We start from the raw sequence: 25,248 nt of genomic DNA on the forward strand, positions 1-25,248 counted from the left end.
CAATGGGCAGTACTCCAGACAAGAAGTGACCAACAGTAATCATGACAGAAGATGGAATATATGCAGAACATTTCCTTAAGATTGCAACTCCCTTTCCCATTATTGACATAGTATGATAAATTTGGTCAAACCAAGGTAATAATTATATTATATATAAAGAGCATGCATGACCACTTGAAGGTGAAAGAAAATTTAAGATTTTTAAATTGGTCACACGCTGCTGCCCTGTGGAACAGCACAATTTAATTATTTTACTAATCTGAAAAACTGCTGGAACACTCTGTGTTCTTCCATATAATTTTAATTTAATTTAATTTAGATTTAATGACATCAAAATCTGTGGTAAAATTCAAGGGCACAGCTCCAACTAGTTTTCTATCATCAATATGTGTTACTTATTGATCAGCCATGTGTACTAATGCAGTGCTAGTAGAGTGTTCTGGTCTACATGCATGCTAAGCATGTGTAACTGGTTCATTTCTACTAAAAATCTAATAAAATTTGATTAAATACTGTCTTCCTTATTTAATCACTAAGCACATAGAGTGTACTAATAGGTCTACAATTAGAACCAGTAAAACATTGCAAAGCTTTTGTAGTAACACAGTCACAACTACGATTGCTACAGTTGTAACCGCGCCCACCTTCTTGTAATAGAGATTGTACTCATACAACCACCACACCTCAGCCGAGAGTGATTTGGAAATTCTCAACATTCCTGTTTTGTGATTTAAATGACTAAAGCTCCATTCAGTTACATTACATTCCTACATTACATCTAATATCCCATTACATACAGTTCTGCACTTTTTAAAAGCACTTATTAAAGAATGATCTAATATCCCACTACATAAAGTTCAATTCCACATTAAAGAATGGCTGCTTCTAATTAATATTAAGTTTTCAATATGGTGTTAGATGTTTCTTTTAGCTTCTACACTTTTTGAACAAAAACCTTACTGGCCTGTATGCAATACCTGAAGGAAGGTTATAGTTTTGCAAATTAATAAATAGTCCTATAGAAATCAATATTGGGCTACTTCCCCAACTGGCATTATGCTGGATGTTGAGCTACAAATCATTTGGAACCAAAACAAACAAAACATACTTTGCAAAATGTACATAGTTACTTTTTTTAATGTGTTAATAAATATGTTAGGGATGCACCGCTATAAAAAAAAAATCTGGTCAAATAACGATATCCTATATTAGACATGTATCTGCCAAAACCGATCCCAATATACACGTTTATAACTCATAACAGAGAGACTAGTCCTGGTTCTTGTTGTTGGTGGTTTTATTATTATTTTTAGAATATTATACATAAAATGAAAACCTCTGGAATATAATCAAAAAGAAGATGAGAAGATGATCACAAGCCATCAAACCAAGCTGAACTGTTTGGATTTTTGCACCAGGAGTGGCATAAAGTTATCCAAAAGCAGTGTGAAAGACTGGTGGAGGAGAACATGCCAAGATGCATGAAAACTGATTAGAAACCAGGGTTATTCCACCAAATACTGGTTTCTGAACTCGTAAAACTCTATGAATATAAACTTGTTTTCTTTGCATTATTTGAGGTCTGAAAGCTCTGCACCTTTTTGTTATTTTAGCACTTGATAAATGATAAATGCTCTAAATGACAATATTTTTACTTGGAATCAAATAGCAAAATCAGGGAAACTGATTCAGAAACTGAAGTTCTATTTTTTTCCAGAGCTGTATACTTATTGTAATACTCTTTTAAAAGTAATAATAATACAAAAATATATTATTACTATTATTATTATGGGGTGTATCTCTTTCGCTCGGGAAGCCCCGCCCACTCAGTGACGGAAGGTGTGTGACTGTGGACGGGGAAGTGCTGAAGCCGCCGCTCTGCTAACACACAGAGAGAGGAGAGATGGCAGCGGCAGAGCCCCGGTCCTTAACCCGGCCTACAACCCGGACAGATCATCAGACGTCAGTGCTGCAGCTGCTGCTGGCGGTGCTGGTGCTGCTGGCGGCGGTGCGGCCGCTGGGCGCCGTATCGGAGCCGGGGAAATGGATCCTGGAGGTGGACAGCGTAAGTCCCGCTGCGGCTACTATCTGCCTTCCTGAGCTGCGCGCGCACCTGGCTAATGACATTAGCTAGCACGGCGGTGGAGGTGGGTAAGGTGGCTCCAGAAAGTAAAAATCCATCGTAGGGTTTTGCCTGGGCAGCTGTGCTGCATCTGAGCCGTCCAGGCAGTTAGTGCAAAACATTGGGATGGATTTTTATTTTCTGGAGCTGGCTTACCCAGCTCTACACGGCGGCTAAAGCTCTATCTGTACAGTGTCTCTCTTTAGTCCAGAGGAGCAGTTTAATCCGGAGCAGCTGGGTGTGTAAAGCCAGTGTGGACAGAGGTTTAACACTGTAATACCAAATAACCATATAGTGTCCTAAAATAGGAGTAAACTGGCTGAATTTTTGATGACACCTAGCAGGGTAGCCTAGCTAACCTGCTCTCTGTGTGAACTGTGTTCTGAACCTCAGGCTGATGTTTCTGAGCAGATTTTAAACCTCTGAATCATCTCACCCTTTTTCTATCAGCAGTTAATAAATATACACTATGTGTATTAACCTGAAGTGTGCTGTTAGGGGTGTATCTGTGATTGTCAGAGTGTAAAGGTAGCGAACACAGTAGTAACGTTACTGTTCCTAAGGCACATTTTAGTGATGACCCTGTCTTAACAAACCTGATCCAGATAATGCCAACTACTGGGAGACTTTGATTAACTTAATACAAAAAAATACAAAAATATTCATTTTACAGCAAGATTACGGTAATACATACAGTGTTGAGTGATAAGTAACAGTACAAATACTTTGTTATTTTGGTACTTTACTATACTATACTTAATATTTACTTGATATGTATTTATTTTTCAGACAACTTCTACGTCATACATTTTCATCAACTTTCTACTCATTACATTTTAAAAATAGCTTCATTGCTTTTCGTTACTATTACATTTCAGCCTTTCAGTTTTCATTCCGGCTTCTTATTGTTTAAAAAAAAAAACAAAACAAAAAAAACCCCTATCCAGGTAAATCTATTCATCCGGATAGAGTGAATTTGAATGTGGTTGGAAGAGAATTATAAACATATAAACCAATACGGTGTCAGAATGGTATATGTTCTCTACCACACCTAGAAATTTCATGTAACAAAAAGATGATCTGTGGCAGAAACTCAAGAGACCTCGAGGGAACTGTCCCAACTAAGCTTCTTTAATATATTTGCCTTTTTTCTAAAATGCATTCATTTTCAATAGTCATATATGCGGTTGAAGGCAGCCAAGTGCATCCCATTACATTATAGTCAAAATGGGTTTTAGGAAAATGTGTTTTGGGGAGGGAATTTGCACACTAAGACTGTGTGACGCTGCCTAATCTTTTGTCCTTAATGACATTTTTCCTTACATTACTTTTACTTTTATAAATTACATAGTTTTAAAGCCAGTGCTTTTACACTTGAGTTGAGGTGATATCTCAACATCTACAGAAGTATTTTTAAACCATAGTATCTATACTTCTACCTAGTAATGAATGTGAATACGTTTAAATAACCATGTTCCACAAAGAAATGATAGTAGCATGTAAACATGTAGACAGTAATATGCAGGGTTATTTATTTCTAAGGTAGGTTCAAGAGTCTGATGGCAGTGGTTTTGCATTTCAAACTATTGTACCTTTTGCCTGAAGGCAGAAGTGTGAACAGTTCATGCTGTGGGTGGGTAAAGTGGATAGAGAAGGTATAGTCTTTAAGGTAGCCAACTTACTGTGTGACTTGATGCCTTGTATGTCCATGCTGTCTCAGAAGACAATGGCAATACTTGGTGCTGTTCTGCCTTTAGAATCATGTCTGAGTAGGCAGCATTTCTTACATTTCAGACACAGCTTACATTCCTTTTGAAATTATTATTTTTCATCATGTTACTGGTGGAAATTACGAGATGGAGCAGTAACAAAAACTGTAAAAAAAGCCTCAGAATGTTGACACAATCCGGGTTTAATGAAGCTGCTCAAATAGCTGCTTTCTGTTTGACGCTGGAGAAAGCTCACCTATTGATTTTTCACAATGTCAACTTCATCGAAACACCAAGAGGAGAAAAAGACTCGTTATTCGGACTGCTTTACACATAATTTTCAGAGACGTGTTAATGCAGTGATTGTGTTAATGCAGGAAAACCAAGAAAATGTGCAGGGTTAAGAAATGTATGCATGTATATTTGTTGCCTTTTCCTTTACTTAAGTGGAAACAAATTAAAAGTTGTGCCTAATGTTTTTTTGTTTTGCAGGAATTGTTAAAGAAGCAGTCCATCTTCTATTTCTCAAAGACCATGTTCAATAACACCCAGATAGAGCTCAAATGTAAGTTTGTAGTTGAGTAAGTCTTCTCCTCATTTTGCTTTCTTTGCTCAGCACCTCATCATGTCTTGGATTGTGTATCAGAAGCAGATTTACTGCAAGGTTAATCAAGCTGCAGTTTTAACGGCTCTTAATTAACCTTAAAATGTGTTTTCAGGGCTCACAGAAACGTGCCCATCTCCTGTAAACTTAAGTATATCATGGTACCTACGCAGCTCAAGGTGCTATGACGAGGTGTTTTCCTTAGATGTGAGTATGCCCTCTGTTTGAGTATTACACATAGTGTGTGTAAACCTTAACACCTTTTTTCTAATCCTTGTTACTGAAAAATCTCTCTGTGTCACATGCTATTTAACAGGCTCAAAAGGCAAAAGAATACTTCAACAACAACCAATTTCAAGTGGTTCAGAAGGGTGGCAGTGGTTTATACATCTTTCACCAGTACGGTCCAATTGAGTGCCATCAGCCTATGACCAGAGATTATGTATGCTGTCTGATACTGAATTCTTAAAAAAACTATTTATATGGGTAATTCCTGATTCCATTATTTTTCATCTTTTTTTTTTGTTTGTTTGTTTTTTTGTAGTTACCACTGACAGATTATGATAAGCGGACTGAGCTGAAGCCCTTTGAACCACCAGTAAGATTAACCCCAGTCCTATTAACATGCAGTATCTGAACATAATGAACACTATGTTTTGGTCAAAGTGATCTCTTACCAAATGTCATTCATTATGTTATTTTAGGCAACACCTGACACTCAAGGGAGGAGGAGGAGAGACCTTACAAAGGTAGAAAAAGAAAAAAAAACATTGGATATGCACTGCATTTTCAGAAACTAAAATTATTTAAAGTAAGACAGAAAAATTAATATCAAACAATGATGTTCTTTCAAGCTGCCGGCGCTCAGAGGGAGCAAAATTGGCCCTGCTCCCTCTGGGTGGGTAGATGGCGCTCTCTCCCCACATCATTCTTACGGTGATGTCTGCAGCACAGGGCATCTGTGAGCTGATGTACCGGAACCGAGTTGCTGCGCTTTCCTGCAAGCGCGCTGGCTGCTCGGCAATGCTGCATCAGCAGCTCGAAAAGAAGCGGTGGCTGACTTCACATGTATTGGAGGAAGCATGTATTAGTCTTCACCCTCCTGGTGTGTTGGGGCATTACTAGTGATGGGGGGAGTCCTAATGAGTGGGTTGGGTAATTGGCTGTGTAAATTGGGGAGAAAATGGGAAAATTTTGAAAAAAAAAAAAAAACAAATAACGATGTTCTTGATGACACAATCAACTGGGATAGTAATTGGTAAAAAGTAAGACAAACATACATTTAGGCTATTTGATGTATGCAATGGTGAAAAGTGACAAATTTTAATTAAAATATGCAAAAAAAAAAAAGTATTTTGTAATTGACCTTTTTGCCAAATATTTCACTATACTTGTTTTTGGATTTGGCTAAAAACAATTATTTCTGTTCATCCCTACGAAATAGTGAGTGCATGAAATCTTTTAACTTCTTTTTTCTGTTTTATTCTTTGGTTCTACATACAAGGAGTCCGGCACGGCTGGGGAAAGTAAAGACAAAACAACAGCAACTGAGAAAGATCAGGTGAGTCAGGTCAGCCAGAGATTTCTTCAGGTATTAAATGGAGTTCCTTCTGCTATTAAACAATATCTTGTGTTGTTTTGTTAGAGCACATCACACTATGCAGTGGCACGGACATGGGAGGACAGCCCTTACATGTTCCTCATCTCTATAAATCCAATAAACCCGGTCACAGATACAAAGTGGAGCATCCGGTGTAAGATAATTAATATTAAACAAGATATGGAAGTGATAGTGAGTATGGGGCAGTTTCCTAGATGGGGATTAAGTCTAGTCTTGGACTTCACAGCATTATGAATGGAGATTTTTCTTTAAAGACTTGGATTAATCCCTGTCTGGGAACTGCTTGTATGGGTGTAAAAGAGCTTGCATTAATAGTAAGTTTGTATGTCCACAGTGGAAGTCAGCATGAAGGGACCTCATCAGTATATTTCTGCATCTGAGTGGCCTTTGATGATTGTAAGTCCATAATATGTCCCAGCTCTTTTTTTATTTTTGATCACATTTATTAGTAATAAAAATTGCTTAATGAAGTCTTTCATTAAAAAATAGTTCCTTCTGTATAATAGTATTACATCTTCCATTTTTTCTTTATCTACAGTTCTACATGGTAATGTGCATCATTTATGTGGTACTTGGGGTGCTGTGGCTTGCTCTCTCGGCCTGTTACTGGAGAGATCTTTTGCGGATTCAGTTCTGGATCGGAGGGGTCATTTTCCTGGGGATGCTAGAGAAGGCTGTCTACTATGCTGAGTTTCAGAGCATCCGTTATGATGGCCTATCAGGTAACTGCAATCAACAACTTGCAATCTAAATGTAAACAATATTTTTTTTAATGACTAACTGGAGACACTTGTTATCATGATGCAATCTAAGTACTAGTCAAATTATGTGGCCAGGTGTAAACAGATATTTGAGCAGTTGACAAACAAGTTAAAACAAAATAAAAGCTTTATATTACTATGTATTTGTATATAGAGTGTTAAAAAAGGACAAACTGCCTTATATTTATTTGCCTCACATAAAAAATGTATCTAGAAATTATTAAAACTGAAACACAATCATATTGATCAAATATTCACACTTGTTATGCATATAAAACCTTTCATTTACTCAACCATATGTTGCCAAATGACAAGAATTTTTTTCCTGATCTTTTTTCCTGATATACCAATATTATAGTTGCATTTGTTTGTCTTTATAGTTCAGGGAGCCGTGGTGTTTGCCGAGGTGCTGTCTGCTGTGAAAAGAACTCTGGCTCGAGTGCTTGTTATTATTGCGAGCCTTGGTTACGGCATTGTGAAGTGAGTTTCTCTTTGTGAAGTGAATATATCTTTATGTCACATGTTTACAACAATTTTACAGCTGCATGTTCAGATATTTAAAGTATTGTGTGGAAATTGTGCAGTTGGCAGTAAAATGAAAAAGGGAGGCTTCATATATTATTTTTTGCAGGCCTAGGCTTGGGGCGTTGCTGCACAGAGTGGTGGGGGTAGGACTGCTCTACCTCAGCTTCTCCATTGTTGAGGGGGTCCTGAGAGTCAACTCAGTAAGTTACAGTACTGGAACTTTGTTTCATATATTACATTTTTAGCTCCAGTTTAGATCATTTTGCTGTGTTTTCACATAAGTTGAAGCATCAACATTTTATTTTGCATCGAAATGTCATGATGAATAAACCAATAGAAAAAGAAACTTAACAAATGTTAGGATGTTCTTTATAATCATATATATATATATATATATACATATATATATAATTCTGTCCGCAATTCATCATTGTCTTACCTTTTCAATTTGAACAATTTGAGGATGTTCACATAATTCTGCTGTTAAAAGTCTGTGAAAGCAAACCTGTCTTTTCTGCAGGAGCAAGGGGGCTCCACCAGAATACTGTGTGACATTGTTCTGGCTGTCACAGACTCTGGCATTGTGTGGTGGATATCCTTTAACATGTCAGTTGCCATTTGATGCCATCATGACAATGTGGAGCCCAGGAGGAATATACCTGAAAACAGCTTTATAGCTTCATAAGCCAAGCAGAGTTTCACCCATTGATTTAATGAAAGACATTTACATTACTGGAGCTCCTGGAGCTATTTCTCATTTACAGGAGGTGAAACATCATATTAGAGGCTTGAGGGGAAAATACATGTTTGCTATTAAAAACATTTTACAGAGTGAAGTAGAGAATACATAGATCAAGGTTTTAGTCCATGCTTTAGGCACAGCTTACTGCACAATGTTTACTGCAACATTACTCTCTTATTTGTTATGTAGATCTTTATTAACTTTCTTTCCTATTTGCTTGGTTGAGGGTGAATTTTTACCCTGGCCACATGCATCTATATAGAAAGCACTATATTTCATATTTTGATATATGAATAAATGTAAATATTTTTCTATTGCCAATATACTGTCAGTGGCAAGTCACCCAAAAGGGAAACAAAAGGGAAAATGACACATCTAAATACCCCAGAAAGTAACGGATAAGGGGGCCTATTTTCTTATGGAAGCTAATTCCAGAAGATGGCCATCATCTTGAAAGACACCATATTTTGTTTCTATTAAGCTTTATTTAAATTTACAATTTACACTTTTGCCCCACACAGTGGGGGAAGCTGGACCCAAATGCAAATTTGTTTTTGCATTCTTGTTTTCTTTTTTCTCTTTTATTTTTCTTTCTTTTTTCCTGATTTTCTTTTTGATGGCAGGGAAATTTCCCAGGGTTTTTTGTTGCTGTTTTTGACTAATGTTCCCCCTTTTTATCTGAGAAGTTAAAAGAGATGACCAAGTTTCCTTTTTAAATGACCTTCTAAGCTTACTTTGCAAACTGCATATTGCTTACCCTTTTTCTCAGTCTGCATTCTGAGGGTTTGTTTGCATGCGTAGCTTGTTCTGGTGATGGCATCATGGTACTACCTCCTCTTTTTCCCTCGTTCCATGTTTCTCTCTCTGCCCTCCTTCTCTGTTTTCCTGCCAGGCTGAAGATGACCTGGTGTTACTGGCTGCCATCCCACTGGCTGTCCTCGACTCTACCCTCTGCTGGTGGATATCCTGCATTGCACTTTGTCTGTGTTTCTCTCTATTTTCCTGCTACTTACTTTAAAAGCTATGTAAATCTGCCTTTGAATGTGGGTTGTAAGTCGTTCTTTGTTTTTCTGCTTTTAGGTTTGCTAGTTTTGCTAACCCTATCCCTTTATTTTGCACTAGACATTTGATTAATGCAGCCAGCATTCCAGCTAAATGAAATCTAATTTCACTCTTTGCAAGTAAACCTGCTCTGATACTCTCTGAAACTTACCACAGCTGTAGTAGACTTGACTTACTTTGAGCCTTCTTATAGCTCCACAGACCGTTGGCTGCTTCTGCTAATCCATGCCATAAAAAAAGCATTAGAGGTTTTGTGACAACCCCCCCCCACCCCCCCCCCCCCCCATCCCCCCATTTTTAGGTCATCAGTAGGCTAATGATTATCCTTGACAATGAGTTACATCTTTATAAGCCTGGCACAGACCATGAAACTTCTGCGGCTCAGAAGAAATGTAGTGAAGCTCTCCCTCTACCGCCACTTCACCAACACCCTCATATTTGCTGTCATAGGTGAGAATTCACTGAAGCATTGTGCACTGAATCATTAAGATGGAAATACATAATTCGGTCGTTCCATTTTGTTAATTATTCTTTTTCATTTTCAGCCTCAGTCATTTTCATTGTTTGGACAACAAAGACATTCAAGTTATCCAAGTGCCAGTCTGTGAGTATAATATAATAGATTAAACAGCTTTTTATGTTCTTTCTCATTGCAATTGTAAAAATAAAGCTTTACCAGACACAATATACAGCTCTCTGATTTTATACAGTTTCTCTGATTTTGCTATTTATAGTTATATGTTTGAGTTCTCCCAAATTCCATATAAAAATATTGTCATTTAAAGCATTTATTTGCAGAAAATGAGAAATGATATAGGCATGGACTAGAGAGTTGTGGAGTGGGAGAACTGTGTTCTCTGGAACGTTGGCCCTCCATTTAATATTTTCTTGAATATGTGGTGATCATACAATATCTTTACCTCAACGGTCTTGTTACTGAATGCAGATTCTCATAGCAGTGCTCCAGAATCTTGTAGAAACCCATTTTCTGAACAGTAGGCATTTATTCAAATAAATGCAGGATATTCTCTTTTTTAAATTATACTTTATTTTATAATGAACAATAAACAAGCAGATATTATTTTGTAATTCACTATTTACAATAATAGAATATTTAGGAATGAATGTTATATGTTAACATAGTTAAAAATAATGGAGTAACATAATATTTCTTTAATTATAAACTATTATTATTAAGGTTAAGATCATTTATATACTACATTTAAATTCAGAACATGTTAATTAAATGGCTTATATTTAAAATGTTATCATTAATGCATATGTAGCAGATTTGTGTATGTAATTAAAAGTTTAACAAGCAGAGGAGCTCATTTGTGACCTGTATTGTCCTCACATAGTCTTGCTTGTTTTCTGTAGGACTGGAGGGAGTTGTGGATAGATGATGCATTCTGGCGCTTCCTCTTCTCTACAATCCTGCTCGTCATCATGTTCCTTTGGAGACCCTCTGCAAACAATCAGAGGTGAGGACACTTGACACTCTTAAGTTTCAACTATACTGATCTCTTACTGTCACTCCTAGAACTCTTATGTCTGAAGCAATAGGCCAAGCACCTGTCTTTATCTTAAGTTAACAGTTGTCATGACAAGTTATGTCAAATATCTTTTTGTTCAGAGGCACCAATTATGTCAAGATTACCATAGTTACCATTGTCAAAGTCAAAAGGTCAGTTTCCAATCCAATGAAACCTGATAAAGTTATTTATTACCAAATACATTGTTTCTGTTAATTGCACAGTAACTGTTACAAAACTGTTACAGTATAGTGGGGGAGGTGGACTCAAATTAAATTAGTTTTTATTTCTTTGATTTTTTTTCTATATTTATTTTGTTTGTATGTATCTATATGCTGACATGCTTTGTTTTATATGGCATTAAATGATTTAAACTCCCAACCTTGGTGCCTTAAAAGTGGCAGGGGGAAAAATGCGGGAAAGACAAGCCACATAGCATGGTTCAAACTAAGAATAAACAAACAAATATAAAAAGGAACTTAGGAAAGACTTGCTGAAAGCAGTCTTCATATTTCTTGTTTTCTTTAAGATATGTTTTCGTTAAGATATTTTCTTTTGTGTTGCTGTGCTTTTTTAAGATCTTTTTTGAGGTCTTGTTTTTGGCTTTCATTTTAAGGTTTCCCCCTGTTTTTTTCTTTTCATTTTTTCCTTTTCTCTTTTTTTATATTACCCATTGTTACCGGTCGCCCCTCTACAAAGGTGCGACAGAGAGCTGAGGTTTGACTGGGGTTTTTATGCTGTCTCACAGCCGAGCTCGGTCAGTGATTATTACCGCTGGGGATTCTGGGACTTGGAGTTTTTTTATTTTGCCTTAGATCCACCAGCTCTTCCACTGCAGGCCCTCTGCTGGTGGTTGGTGGTACTTGCTGCTATTTTTTTACAAAAACATTTGATTGGTTTCTGCTGAGAATTGGCTTTATATAAAATTCTTCTATCATCAAAAATATGTATTAGTTAAAATAACATTGATTTAAATATAATTATTTAGATTTTTATATTGATTCGTCAGATAATTTGTTGTGTCATGGTGCCTTAATATCTGTATAATGTATAGTATTTAGGAAGAGACTTTCCTTGTGCATTAAATATACTTTCATTAGATAAAAGCTGGCTAAATAAACAAATATGCAATAATCATTGAGACTTAGCCTTTGTTTCTGAGCATGCATTTATACATATAATTATACATCATATATTATTATTATCAATAATTATTAATGGTGGGAGGGCTACATTGAAAGTCTGTACGTCTTGACTTGAGTTGTGGATGTGAATTTATGTGAATGTTTAACTTAACTCTAATGTTTTTTTCATTAGGTGTTGTAAAAGGACTCCGGTGGCCTTGTGCTTTTATTGTTTTAACTGCAGTGAAACTAGCACCTCGCTTATGCTCACTGAAATGGTTTACAATGAATGACTCCCTCTGGGCTCATTCACACCTGGATGCACCCTGTTTTAGCTTACACATCGATTTAGTCATGATCGGATACTTATGATCCATTAAGGCATGCATTTTAATACTATAATCTATAAATGTATAAATGGGGTTATGACAGTTGCATAATGATCTCCTTATTTATGTTTCTGATTTGCATAAAATTTGCATAAATGCTCGTTCTGTCACATGAAAAAAAAATACATCTCACAAACATTGCATCTCACAAACGCTTCGCTCATATAAGGTTGTCAAAATAATCCCAAATGTATTAGCATTGAGTATGTGAAAGCTTTTAAAATGGAAAAGGGGGTAAGATCTTCTTTTTTAAACTTTGCAGGTATGCCTTCAGCCCATTAGTGGATGAGGTTAGTGATGAGGAGGAGGCAGAGCAACTCATGAATGAAGCCTTTGGTAAGAATCATAATTCTGTTTCTGTATTTGGCATGACATAATAGAAATGTTCCTTACTGAATAATATTTTCACTGTTCCTTCTCTGTACATTATCAATTAAATAAAATAAATTGAATTAAATAAATTAAAATACATTAAACACACTGATATAAAGCAGTTTCTTTGTTTGACAGGTTTGATTATTCCTCTGATCATTTACTTGACCTGAATTATATGATCTAATTTACAGAAGGTGTGAAAATGAGGGGTATTAAATCAGAAGCCAATGGAAATGTGAAGCCTAATAAAGTGGTAAGAGACTTTTCTTGTGTAAAAAAAAAATATCCTTGATCTTAAATGAGATAAACAACAGCTTAAATATCTGAGCCAATCAGACTTAATTATAAACACTCTGCGTTTCAGCACTGAATTACTGTTAAGATAAGAGCGTTTCAGATATATAAAAAAACAGAGCAGTTCTTCTTCCTCTTCTTCCTCAGACAGCAGACAGTTTAAAGGTTGTGTTCCATTTGGCACCAGTTGTTGTTTTTAGTAGCTCACTCTGATTACATGTGATCAGCTTTGTTACGAGCGGCTCTTAGAAAGTAAGGATGAGTAGGCCATGTCCTCAAAACAGAAGTAAACAACACAAACTGTAACACCACTTTGTGTAATAAATGCTATAAACTGAAACAAATTTCTATAGAAGTATGCCAGTTCATCGTATCATGTAAAACTACAGCAGTAATACTGTATGTAGCCCTACCTGGACGGGATTAGTTTCTCAAACATTTCACACTCGGTAATAAAACTCTTGCATCCAGATGGCAATTGAAAAAACAGGAGGACCAGTGAGTTTTTTTTTTTTGCTGTCTTGGCATCGCGTTCAGTAGCTCCTCCATTTCCACTTGCTGTTGTGTTTACATGGATCTCTGTGGAAACACATGCCCAAAGTGTAATTACGGTGCGTGGCAGTGGACAAATAGCTATTTTATTAAGCGCGTTGTGACGCGTTGTGTTTTTAGTCCGGACGGGACTAAAATTACCGGAGGACCACGAAGTTCAGCAAAAAACAGTGGGTAATTCAGCCTGTAATTTTGTCAGAGGACGTCTGAGAAAATCAAATACATGGTTGTTCCGGACGGGAATAAAGTCACAAAGGACCCCCCATAAAAGAGAAAATTACCACAGGACACCCTGAGAAACTGATCCCATCCGGATAGGGCTTATGACGTCATTTGCTCCTCTGTACTTTAAAAGTGCAAATATGGAACAGTGGTTCTGATCATTGCTGACATAAGTTTTTTTTTTTAGGATGAAGATCTGAAATGGGTTGAAGAAAATATTCCCTCTTCTATAGCTGATGTGTAAGTCTAATGACTACAGCAGTGATATAATTTATATTAATATATTTTGAGTGTCATAAACCTTTTATTAGTAACTGTGAGGTGAAACTGTGAAATGTCCTCAGTTGCCTTTTTATATGTTTGAAATTCTTGACTTTGGTAGTCCTTGTTGAATACATCTACCTCTTTGTCTTGCAGTGCACTGCCCCCTCTGTTGGATTCAGATGAGGTAGGTTATACAAGTTATTGTGTAATATCACCTAATGGCCGGAAGAGGGCGATCTCTGAGTTTTTAAAGTAGAGCATGAAGAGATCAGCCAGTCACGTCACACTCTTTATCCTTGCTCTCTCCCTCTCGGTTGTTTTCTTTCTGCCTGGAACAATGGGAGCACAGAGGCTTTGGAGCTTTTGTCTGACTAATAAGAGCTCTCTTAAGCTTGCCTTGGAGACACTCGTTTGGTATCACAGCCAAAGTAGACTTACCTCTTGGAAGAGGAGAGCGGACGCTACACAGAGCTAATAGTGGCCGTGTTTTGGAAACAAAAGCATGGTGTTTGTGCAGCAGTCCTCAGTGTATACCCTGAATAACTGTATTATTCCAAAGCCAGTTTTACCCAACAATATTTAAACATTTGTCTTAGAAGATTTATGATCGTGTCTTATTCTTAGACAGACAGGCCAAACAAACAGACAGACAGACAGATTGATTGTATGGCAGCAATAAATAAACAGCAGCAGCAATTAAAAATGGTAAAAATATAAGAGTGCTGGAGGAAGATAAGTGTGCAGAAATATGATAAAATATTAAATATGTTAAGCAGCTGGTTAAAATATATGCATGCAGTAAATAATAACCCTGAGGTATAATACAGAGAAACTGCACATAGTCCAAAAATGCTAAAAGATAGCAGTCGTAATATTACACAAGAAGATACTGAACGTGATAGTGTAATAGAATAGAACACATAGCTTGTGTATGTAACAGAATATCATGTACATATTTAAAGTATAAAAATGTTTTTTGTGTGTGTGATTTTATTTTATTTTATTTTTTCTTGTTTTGCAGGAAACGATGACGACAAAATTTGAGATGTCAAAAATGGAATAGAATCACAACTTGTGTATGTGTATGTATTGTAAATATTAACAATGTATGTGACTATGAACAGTTGTTTTACTCTACATTATATGCTTTGTAAGCGATGAATGTAAATATGTGGGTTGTGGATAATAAGGGTATGAAAACGATGGATTTTTATTTGTATTGCCTGTATGTATTTATATTTTCACTGGAAGAATGTCTGTTTCTTTAACACAAATTGTTATATTGATTTTGACATTTGTTTACATCTCTGAAATGAAAAGTGTGATTTAAAACACTAGTTCAGAGCTCTTACAAATATTTTTTTTGCACAACTATTCCTGTTTTTATCATATTTAAAAAAAAAAACAAAAAAAAAACTTAAAATGGCCATCAGTGTCAGGTTGGCTTGTCATTTATTCACTGAACAAACACTGAACACTAAACATCTTTTTTTCTGAAAGGAGTTTAATGTTCCGTGCATTTTAGCCATTACACACTCTGCCTCTGGGCATGTAAAGATGAAACAGTGGAGAATTTGGGTAACAGGTTGTTTTTATATGTTATTGACTATCAGGGCATGTCTTTCAAAAATTACCTCAAAATATAAATTCTGTGTCTAAATATTTTTTCCTGGCTCAATGCCCTATCGCTATTACTAATAGTACTGCCCTGTACTATTATTGACAAATTTATAAAGCAGTTTATAATAGCCAATTATCAGCCTGCTTAGAGTTTTGAGCCTTTTGTTTGACTTTTTTCGATTCTTGGTTGTTGATATGTAATATATGTAAGATTGTGATTGAACTTTGTGGGGAAATTTGGCACTTGTCTTTAGGCCACGAGGTGTTGATGTAACAAAACAACAAAACAGACCTAGTGAATGAAGTTCATCCAGCTTTCAGCTGTCAATATGTATTGATTTTCTTCTTAGGCTACATTCATTATGCATCAGTCTGCGTTATTCGCCAATACTGTAGCAGTCAATGTCTGACCTGTTTTGTCCTGTTAAGCTGTTTAGTCTGGTTCTTATTTATGATTCTTCTTACTCAGTTCATCTTCCCTAGTCTGTTCAACAAGTTTGCTGGAGGTTCTCTCCCAATACCTGTTAACAGACCTGTTTAAATCATAGTGTTAATATTTAAATGATATCCAGGAGAATCGTGTAAACAGACAACAGCACTGTGGTTGTCAAGGATGATGCAATCCTATGTATCTCAGCTGAATACTCTAACATTGAGATGAAGTGAGAGATCAGCTTGCAGTCAGACAACATTGCGATTAAAGAGTCCCATTTATGTAATCCGGTGCAAAATAACATCTGCTATTAACATCTGTAATGTTTACAATTAGTGACTTACATAATCAGAGCTTGTATTACCAAGATTAGACATCTATCTGCATTTTATGGATTTATTTATTTATTTTCTTCTATGTAAAACTACATTTTAAGCCTTCATTGAAAAATGTTTGATGCTGTGGTAACTATCATCCATTTATTTTGTTGCTGTTTATGACACTTTTTCTTTTTAAATCTTCCAAGTTGTGAAATTTCACATGTCCAATGATTTTCTGTGGAAAGATAAATCGTGCAAGAAAGCCAAGAGAATGAAATCTGATTTCATTGTGGTTTATTCATGTACACAAGATAACAGTCTAAAAACAAACACAGAAATTAGAGCACATTCCGTATTGATTTCACAATTAGGGGCAGTCTGGAGTTATCTCAAATGTGTATGTATCACATTGATATTTACTAGTGAAAGGAAAACTACAAACAGAATGGCAATTAATATAAAACTAACAGTCTTTATGATCACAGCACATGTGATCGCTGAGATTAACAATTTCAAAGGAATGTCATTTTGACAATATAAAATCTCACTAGAAGACAAGCAAAACATTTACAGTGATGGAATGGTAGCAAGAATGCGCTGATTGATGACTGAATTATTGCTTTTCGAGTATTTTTTAGCTATATGGATTGCATTTCTCACCATGGTGAATCGTGATGTAAACGTGTGATTACTCCTTTTTTTGGGGGGGACAAAGCTCCTCGCTGAACGAATCCCATGCAGATCTAATCCTCTTTGTGTGGCGTCACACGTTTCCCGCCTTTTTTTCTGGTGAACGATAACAGAAGAGATTAAATATATTACAGTATATATATTCAAATACAACATTCATTACTTTTGCAAATACTTTGTGACAGATTAGTAATATATTATTTGGTATACTTTTAGTGTTAGACTAGAAATAAAGGACCAGAATACACCAAATACAACACAGATATATACTGCACCATATTTCAACATGTGAACACACAAATTAACTTTGGGCTAGAATATAAGTGTTTCTGGCTCAGAGGAATATACACACTCAGCCTATTTAATTTGGTCACTTTTTTGGATATTATTCATATGAGTGTTTTCATCACCAGGATCATTGGCACTGCAAGACATTTACAATAAGAACACCTGTCAATGCTTTCCTTCCACCTATTAAGTACGTAACAAACCAAAATCTTAAACAAGGAGGTTGGATACGAGTGGTTGAACTATAGCAGGATAATGGATTTTGACACATATCCATGGTACAGCACTTTCCAATTAAAACAAATATAGGTAGATATGTGGGTGAATAAATAAATAAACTGCCCCTGTTTTCATAAAAATCTTAATGGCAGTAACCAACATCAACATCTGTATAACTGCCACTGTTTGTTGCTTGAGAACATTTCACTCTACTGTCCAGGAGGTCCTTCTCCTTGGCTAACTGTGCAGTGGCTGCTGACACCACAGTTCGAACGATGGAAGTTGCAGCCTCATACAACATCCTCTTCAGGGCCTCGTCTGGGTCATCTGGCACATCACTTGTCTTTGTTGACTCAGAAAAGGACCCTCCATTTTGTGGACCCCTACATACCTCAGTCTCTACCTCAACACTAAACCCTACTGCCACTATAGACTCTGACTTGTCAACTGCCTTTTGCTGAAGATCACTGGAGTCAATTTCTGCTTCAAACTCACCGCTTTGGGCAACTGCATTTCCAGTGCCGCACTTCCCGTCTTGATTCAGGATCTTCCCGTCCTTTGGACAAGATTTGTTTTCACTAGAATTGATGTTCTCCTGGGTTGTCACTTCTCCCTTTCCTTCGTCGTTTGTAGTAGGAAGCTCGTGATTGTGTGCTGTGGTGTCCTCTGATGCAGCATCTGAACATCCGTTCTCTCCATTGGTCTTGGGTTCCACTGCTGGCTCTGTCTTGCCTTCTCCCTCTGAAGCTAAGTGAGGCTTGTCTGCCTGCTCACCAGATGGTATGCTTGGGAGGGACTTCTCCTCTCCATCAGAGCTCTTGTGCTCGTCTGCCACCTGAGCACTGTTGTTGCTCTCACTCTGTGTGGCAACCTGGTCCTCTGATCCACCCTGTGGGAGGTCAGCTGACCCAGCTGTGTCTGCAGGGCCGTCCGTTTCTTTAGCTTCCCCTTCGCCCTCTTTCTGTGCTGCTGAGCCCTCCCCCATGTCCATGCTAGCACTCTTCCCCTTGCGCAGTATGAAGTTCTTTAGTGAGACAGCACGGTTGAAATGTGTCCTTTTAGACTTGGCAGTCTTGCCCGAGTCTTTACCCGCCTGTTGTTCGTCAGTCTGTTCTTGTTCACCTGCTGGTTCTTCCTCTCCTCCGCTGGTGTCCGATGTTTTCTTTGACTTGGGAATGACTCGCTTTTTAAACGAGGTCCAGATCTCATTTGCGTGCTGATCTACAAACTTTGCCCGCGATGTGGCAGCAGTTGCCCCTTTCTCTTCTTCACCCTCTGCATTGGCCTTCTCCTCACTTTCTCCCTCGCCTTCAGACACCCGTGTGGTCCCCTGTTCTCCCTCTGGAGCATTCTCATCTTTAAGATTATCTGAAGAGTCTTTGTCTTTTGGTTTGTGAATTCCAACCATAGACGTATCTCTCTTCAGACCCTGAAATGTCCATGACCTCTTTAGTTTCCATCTTTTTTGCCCAGTGTGCTCTGACTTTGTAGTTGAGTCCAGTGTCCCAGTGTCCCCTGGTGCCTCTGCGCTGACACCCTCAGCTCCTTCCACATCCTTATCATCAGCACTTTTCTTGTGGCCCTTCTGTGCCATAAGCTTCTTAAAGGAGTGCCAGCGTTTCATGTGTTTTGTACTTTGGGAGGTTGACTTGTCTGGCTCTTCTGGAGCCTGTGGATCTTCAACTTGGTCCACCACAACTGTGCTGGCATCAGCATCCTCTAATCTGTCAAGTGACTTTGATCGAACCTTGCCATGTTTTAGAACCTCCCCTGTACCTTCTTTTTTCTCTGTGCTTCTGTGTGAGAAAATCCTGGCAACAGGCTTGCGAATGAAATCTCGTACACTGGACTTTTCTCCTTGCTTTGGCTTTGCGCCAGCCGCCTTCTGCTCCTGGACAACCTCCTCATTTTCTGGTACTTTTTCAATAGCCTGGCTATCAGTTGCAACTTCACTCGTCTCTGCCGACTGACTAGTTGCTTGTTCTTTTGGCTCGGCTGCGTCCCCTTGCTCACTTGCGTTCGCAGCTGTGGCCTTGTCTGGCTCTTCGACAGCAGCATCCTCAGCTACTGTACCATGGTCTTTTTTCTTCTTCCCTCCCATTACTTTTCCAAGCCCACTTTTGTTCAGAAATGAGTCCCAGATTTTCTCTGAGGCTGGCTTAACTTTGTTGTCTGCTGCTTGCTCTGTGCTCTGAGGTGTCTCAGTGTTGGGCGGTGTTTCCTCAGCTGGAGCAGGGGCTGACTCCACATTTGCAGGCTCCTCCTCAGCTTTGGTCTCCACGGTGTCCGCTTGGACAGGCTCCGTGCTAGCCTCTGTTGCCGCCATATCAAAAAAGTGCTCTTTGATCTCCCTCCCTTAAACACTGTCTTGTTTTTGTGTATTCTTTATGGAACCGAGTTCATTGATGACTAGCAGTGCTTGATAGTATTCCCACAGGAAATAATGAATTCTGCATCATAGTCCGTGTGGAGAAGAGTATCCTCAAACCTAGAAGGGAAGAAGTAACAGGGCGTTACATTTATAAAATCACAGATGTTGCACCATTTCCTATCCTAACTATAAGAAGATAAACAGTATAAATATTCCTATTTTCAAACTGACAGTTACACATACAAAATGAAGGATTCTGTCATTGCAGGTTATCAAGTCACAAAAAGTATCATGATTTCTGAATATGCTCTCACATCAATAACCATAGCTCTTTATCATCCCACTCTCTAGTTATTCATGTTAATGTGTATCTGCTATATGTGTTGTTCTAACCAGTTTTACTAAGAGGAGGATGGGTTCCTCTCAAGGTTTTTTCATCTTAACTTGAGGGAGTTTTCACGTGCCACTGTCGCCACTGCGCTTACTGTAAAGAGGCTCGGACCCGGATTTATGTAAAGCTGCTTTGTGATAACATTAGTTGTGAATAGTGCTATATATAAATATTTTTAAATTGAATTGAACTGAATGATGGATAATGTGGTGTGAGAATTGAAATATTCCCAGGATACTGTCTGCTGAGTTTGGGTTGCTGCTTTTCAAATAAGTGGATCAGTGATTTTGTTTAGTAATCAGAATGATTTGAGAGTTGTATTGCTGGTGCACACAATCCTGTCAGAAACTAGGTGAAATGTCTGACACCAGTTAGATTACAGCAAACAGTGTATGACTTTTTTATACACTAGTTTCTCAGACTTTTCAGAGGACACTGAAAACGTCCATCTTTTTTCAAGGAGAACTAGACAATTTTAGGGCTTAGGGTTCTGCCACAATGTTCAGCATCAATTTTAAACACCTGAACTGAACTGGTTTCGAGTGTTGTTTTGACATATTTCTTTTTTTGTGATGTAGCTCTAATCAACCTCTTGATTTAAATGCTTTATGTCAAAAAACAATTTATATTGCATTTGGTTGGAGAGTCCCATCCCTCTGTGGTGGGCTGAGCTCCAATTCATCATAATAGACACCCACCACAGGCTAAAGAGATATTTGGGTTCTTCATGCATGCAACTAATTACTATTGCATGTGCTGTTCGTGCTTTTGGGGCCCTGAGAAAACACAGTAATGGTGACTTGCTCATTCTGGTCGTGGTCCTGGTGCCAGGAGCGCGGTGTAAGGACACATTTTAATTGGTCTGCAACGTGTCTTTACGCGTGGCGTCGAGTCCGCTTGCTCTCCCGCCGTCCTACAGCCATGGGGACAATTGAGCCTGGACGGTTTTGTCCTCTCTCTCTCCTTCTTTCTCTCTCTCTCTCCCTCTCTTTTTCTCCACAGACAACCGACCCCCCCCCCTCTCCCCCTTCTCTCCTATCCCCTCCAAAACCCCCTCCCTCGCCCTTTGTTATGCTAAAGCGAGCGGAGAGCGCGGGAGACGTCTGGAGAAGCTCGCGCCTCCCGCCATCGAGCTTAAAGTGTGGTGTTAAAACCTCGCGTTTGCTCGCTCGCGCAGAGAAGTGGAGCGTCATTCTTTCCACCGCCGCAACGAGGGTAGAATAAAAAGGGCAATGCAATGCAAATGCCAGAGAAGACAGGGAAGACAGAGAAGACAGCAGGTGTCCATGCTTTTCAGAAGCTCATTTGCATTGATAATGAGCAGTGGCATTTTTTAGAGGGGGGTTTTACATTGTAGCTTAAAAATGCAAAATGCATATGATGCATAATGTAAACAATACTGACGCTGAAACAAAAATAAGCCACTTTTCAGAGCGTTTACACGAGCAACTTTGCCAAAACGCGTGGAAAGGACAATGAGTCATGCTTGTGTTGCGTCTGGAAAAACATCCCGAACAATGGGGGCAGATGCGTAACTGTGGATTCAAAATCCAGGCACCTCACACCGAGCTCAAATATGTTGGGAAAATACGATTAGTGTGAAATGTTGGTATATTTGAAGGTTTGGGCTCGGTCACACGCGCGTAAACGCAGAAGCGAGCGATGGAAATCAGCGTGCAGCGGGAAAACAAGCGAGCGAGCAAGTGGAGCGGAGCACGAGCAGTAGCAGCAGTAGGGAGCGCGCGCTGTTTGTGTGGCAAAGCCACCGATTAGGGCTCCGTTCTCGAAATCTCTGCTGCGTCTGAGCAGTCCCCGTTGTTTACGCGTAAAACGGAACGCCGCGTTTAACGCGATGGAGAAATCGAAGCGCATTTTCATTCATGTTTTTGCTGATTGCATCGATGAGTACAGCGTGCCCGGAGGAGACAGTCTGGCGCGTTTTGGCCCATGTTGATCGAATGAATGGAACCGTCCGTCTGCGAAACTGGGGACGGAGGATGCGTTTCCAAACGCAAATAGCGAATATTAGCACAGACAGGACCGTAAATTTCTCCATAAATCCAACAACAGGGTGCATTCGACCATCTCCATCACATTAGGGCTGGAAGATATCGCCAAAACATAGCTAGTTCTTATTTTTTTTATACGATTCGATTATTCTGATTATTAACAGGAAATCTGTCAAGGATGGCTATGTCTGTGCATACAATAAAAAAGAACGTCTGAAAAATAAATTAGCCAATTAATGTAATGCACCCTGTCATGAACGTCAGTCAATAATGGATGTTGTAAACAGTGTATGCTGTAATCGCAATGTGTTTTGGAAATCATTCCACTGTTTTTGAAATATTAATTTATACATTCATTTATCTTCAACTACTTTCACCCTTAGTTGAGGAGGAATTAAAAAACCAAAAGCTCTGTATTGCACATCAATATGCAGCCCAACCAAAAACAGACACACACATGGATCTGTATATGGCACAATATATATATATATATATATATATATATATATATATATATATATATATATATATTAGTATTAAAATCGAATTATTGTCCAGCCCTACAGCAACCCCTATTAAACCCGCTCACTTTCACCCCATATTGACGAGCAACTCCATATTGCACATAATATGCAGCCCAATCATAAAACAAACACACACTCATGTATTTTACATGGCTATATATATAAATATTGATACTGAATTAGGATATAGCCTTGCAGCCCCACATCAACCCCAATCAAACCCCTCACTCCATATTGACGAAAACAACCCCTTTCTATTGCATATTATACAAAGCCTAAAATAAACAAACTGATGATTAACACAGGCATGGATTTTTACTCAAAAACAAATTAAGAAAAGCAAATGAAAAGCGCGAGCCCTGAGCGTCAGACTGTTTACCCTCCAAAAAACTTAAGCATTCCGCGTCAAGACAAGCACAGTCTCTCTGAGTCTCTCTCTCTCTCTCTCTCTCTCTCTCTCTCTTTCTCACACACACTCTCACATACACACAAAACACAAATTTATCCCACCAGAAATATTAAGAAGGTCCTAATGCTTTGAGGAATGACCCCCTACCTTCTTTCGTAGGGCTAAATCCGTCCCCGCGTGCTGCCTCTGCTGCTGAACGGTAATAATAATCTGGCGCGCGCTGGAAAAGACACTGAAACTAAATCCCCGCTCGCATCCTCGAGCCTCCGAGCAGACAGCCAACCCAGTGTGGAGAATCGCGCGGGGACGCGCAGGCAGGCGCGTGCACGCACTCACACTCACACTCACACACACACACACACACACTCTCTCTCTCTCTCTCTCTCTCTCTCTCTCTCTCTCTCTCACACACACACACATATGCATACGCTACTACACACATACACACAGCGGAGCGCGCGCACGCACGTACACACATACACACACGCGCACGCACGCACGCAAGCAAGCATTCACAAACGCACCATCCCTCTCTCACCCCGTTGCCCTTAGCAACTAGGAAGCCCACCCACCCATCCACACACCCACCAACCCACCCACCCCCACCCTGCTTCTACAGCTACTGCTTCATCCACTGAGGCTGAGCTACCCCCCAGTCCTGAGAGGGGTTACTGTACCGGGGCAGATTGGGGAAAGAAGGGGGAGAAGTGGGGGTTGGGGGTTTGGGTGGAGAGATGGATGGGTTGGGAGGGTGGGGTTGGGGGGTGTGGTAACAGTCTGTGAGTAACAGCCGCTGCCTCCTCCTCCTTCTCCTCTAAGGGCAGGAAAACAAGGCAGTGACGTAGAGCAGCAGACGTTACGCGCGCGCTGTTATTGTTGTCACTTAGTAGGCAGAGGTGTAGGCAGTGCACTGCACCTACTGTAACTCTGTACACCTGCCAAGGTGCACAGGACTGATGCATTGACGCTGGAATAATTGTACACATTTTTTTACATTTTTTATTTTTTTTAGTATTTTAAGCAATACTGGTAACTGATGAACTTATCCTGTGCAACAGAGGAAACACTTGATCTTCCTTTCCTGGGGTGGTCCTGATAGGAGCCTGATCTTTGTGACTGCCCTTGAAGATACTTTTGTCAAGTCCTTGATTTTTTTGGATTGACTGACCTTCATTTTGTAAAGTAATGTTAAAGTATTTTTATCTTTTCTTAGTTGAGTAGTTTTTAGTTGCCATAACATAGATTGGAACATTACTCAAATAGAGCTATTTAATGTTTACCAAATCTACGTCTTCACAAATTTACAACTGATGCTCTCAAACACATTAAGAGGCAAGAAATTAAAGTAATTAACTCTTGACGAGCTCAGCACAGCCGTTAACTTAAAGCCATTCAAGATCACTCTACCTCATAAAGCTGACTGAGAAAATCCAGCCAAGATGTGCAAAGCTGTCATCTAAGCCAGAAGTGCTACTTTGAGAAGTATCTAAAACATAAAACATATTCTTTGTTTTTGTTTAACTCTTTTTGGTTTACTAAATCACTTCATATGTTTTTCTTCATTGTTTGGATGACAATAATCTTCAATGCTGAATTTAAGGTGTGTTCAAACTGGTTCTATATTTACATTTAGTACCTGCAAGTTCAACTGTTTCTTTGATTTTAAATCAACTGATTAGTCAACTACTAAAATAATCATTACTTGCATTCCTAGTACTTACCTAAGCTGCATTTAAATGCTATCCAAATTATGGTAAATATGATACATCAAAACTTGCACATGGTTGAAGTTGACATCCCCATAGTTTCTAGTTTCTAAAATTATCTGGAGATAAGAGCTGGGTGTGATGGAAATGACTGCTTTCCAGTTAAACATTCTGATATTTATAAACTATTTCAAATAATTCCCAAAAACAATATAACATCTTATTTGTGTGCATGGGCATAACACTTCAGGATGTACTGTATTTGCATACTGTGATCCCGTGACTTGTGGCATGGTGTGTAAACTGTGGTGATCTGTAGTCTGTAGTGTCTGGGACTAAAACACCTGGTCTTGTGTCTCTGTCATGTGCT

The 25,248-nt window shown here is 38.7% G+C and overlaps 2 protein-coding genes across 3 annotated transcripts; one reads left to right on the forward strand and one right to left on the reverse strand.

Moving 5' to 3' along the window:
* The first annotated feature begins 1,830 nt into the window (after positions 1–1,830).
* zgc:162698 (Transmembrane protein 87A-like) lies at positions 1,831–16,548 on the forward strand. 2 transcript variants are annotated; one of them, XM_049466985.1, is made up of 21 exons: positions 1,831–2,065; positions 4,324–4,396; positions 4,551–4,642; positions 4,752–4,877; positions 4,980–5,033; positions 5,140–5,184; positions 5,940–5,996; positions 6,081–6,189; positions 6,391–6,452; positions 6,595–6,778; positions 7,198–7,297; positions 7,449–7,542; positions 7,863–7,934; positions 9,488–9,596; positions 9,692–9,750; positions 10,524–10,627; positions 12,454–12,527; positions 12,758–12,819; positions 13,822–13,874; positions 14,052–14,082; positions 14,920–16,548. In XM_049466985.1, the coding sequence occupies exons 1-21, from the start codon at positions 1,904–1,906 to the stop codon at positions 14,959–14,961; spliced, it is 1,764 nt and encodes a 587-aa protein (XP_049322942.1). In that variant the 5' UTR covers positions 1,831–1,903; the 3' UTR covers positions 14,962–16,548. The 2 variants fall into 2 exon arrangements, with proteins under 2 accessions (XP_049322942.1, XP_049322943.1); XM_049466986.1 differs by lacking the exon at positions 7,863–7,934 and adding an exon at positions 8,977–9,045.
* si:ch211-137a8.4 (uncharacterized) lies at positions 16,549–23,564 on the reverse strand. Its single transcript, XM_007236837.4, has 3 exons — positions 23,320–23,564; positions 17,964–19,956; positions 16,549–17,057 (listed from the first exon to the last, which is right to left on the reverse strand). Exons 2-3 carry the CDS (start codon positions 19,792–19,794, stop codon positions 17,035–17,037), a joined length of 1,854 nt encoding a protein of 617 aa, XP_007236899.3. The 5' UTR covers positions 19,795–19,956; positions 23,320–23,564; the 3' UTR covers positions 16,549–17,034.
* Between the last annotated feature and the right edge of the window lie 1,684 nt (positions 23,565–25,248).

This window comes from Astyanax mexicanus, chromosome 18, assembly GCF_023375975.1.
Source record: "Astyanax mexicanus isolate ESR-SI-001 chromosome 18, AstMex3_surface, whole genome shotgun sequence".
Classification (NCBI taxonomy): Eukaryota; Metazoa; Chordata; class Actinopteri; order Characiformes; family Acestrorhamphidae; genus Astyanax; species Astyanax mexicanus.

What these genes read in the sequence shown, in the direction of transcription:
- si:ch211-137a8.4 (XM_007236837.4), bottom strand. Translation starts at nt 19,794, where the DNA reads ATGGCGGCAACAGAGGCTAGCACGGAGCCTGTCCAAGCGGACACCGTG. An exon ending in AAATGCAGTTGCCCAAAGCG is followed by an intron (nt 17,058 to 17,963) that starts GTGAGTTTGAAG and finishes ATCGTTCACCAG; the next exon opens with AAAAAAAGGCGGGAAACGTG.
- zgc:162698 (XM_049466985.1), top strand. Translation starts at nt 1,904, where the DNA reads ATGGCAGCGGCAGAGCCCCGGTCCTTAACCCGGCCTACAACCCGGACA. An exon ending in GGAGGAGAGACCTTACAAAG is followed by an intron (nt 5,185 to 5,939) that starts GTAGAAAAAGAA and finishes TCTACATACAAG; the next exon opens with GAGTCCGGCACGGCTGGGGA. An exon ending in CCGTTATGATGGCCTATCAG is followed by an intron (nt 6,779 to 7,197) that starts GTAACTGCAATC and finishes TTGTCTTTATAG; the next exon opens with TTCAGGGAGCCGTGGTGTTT.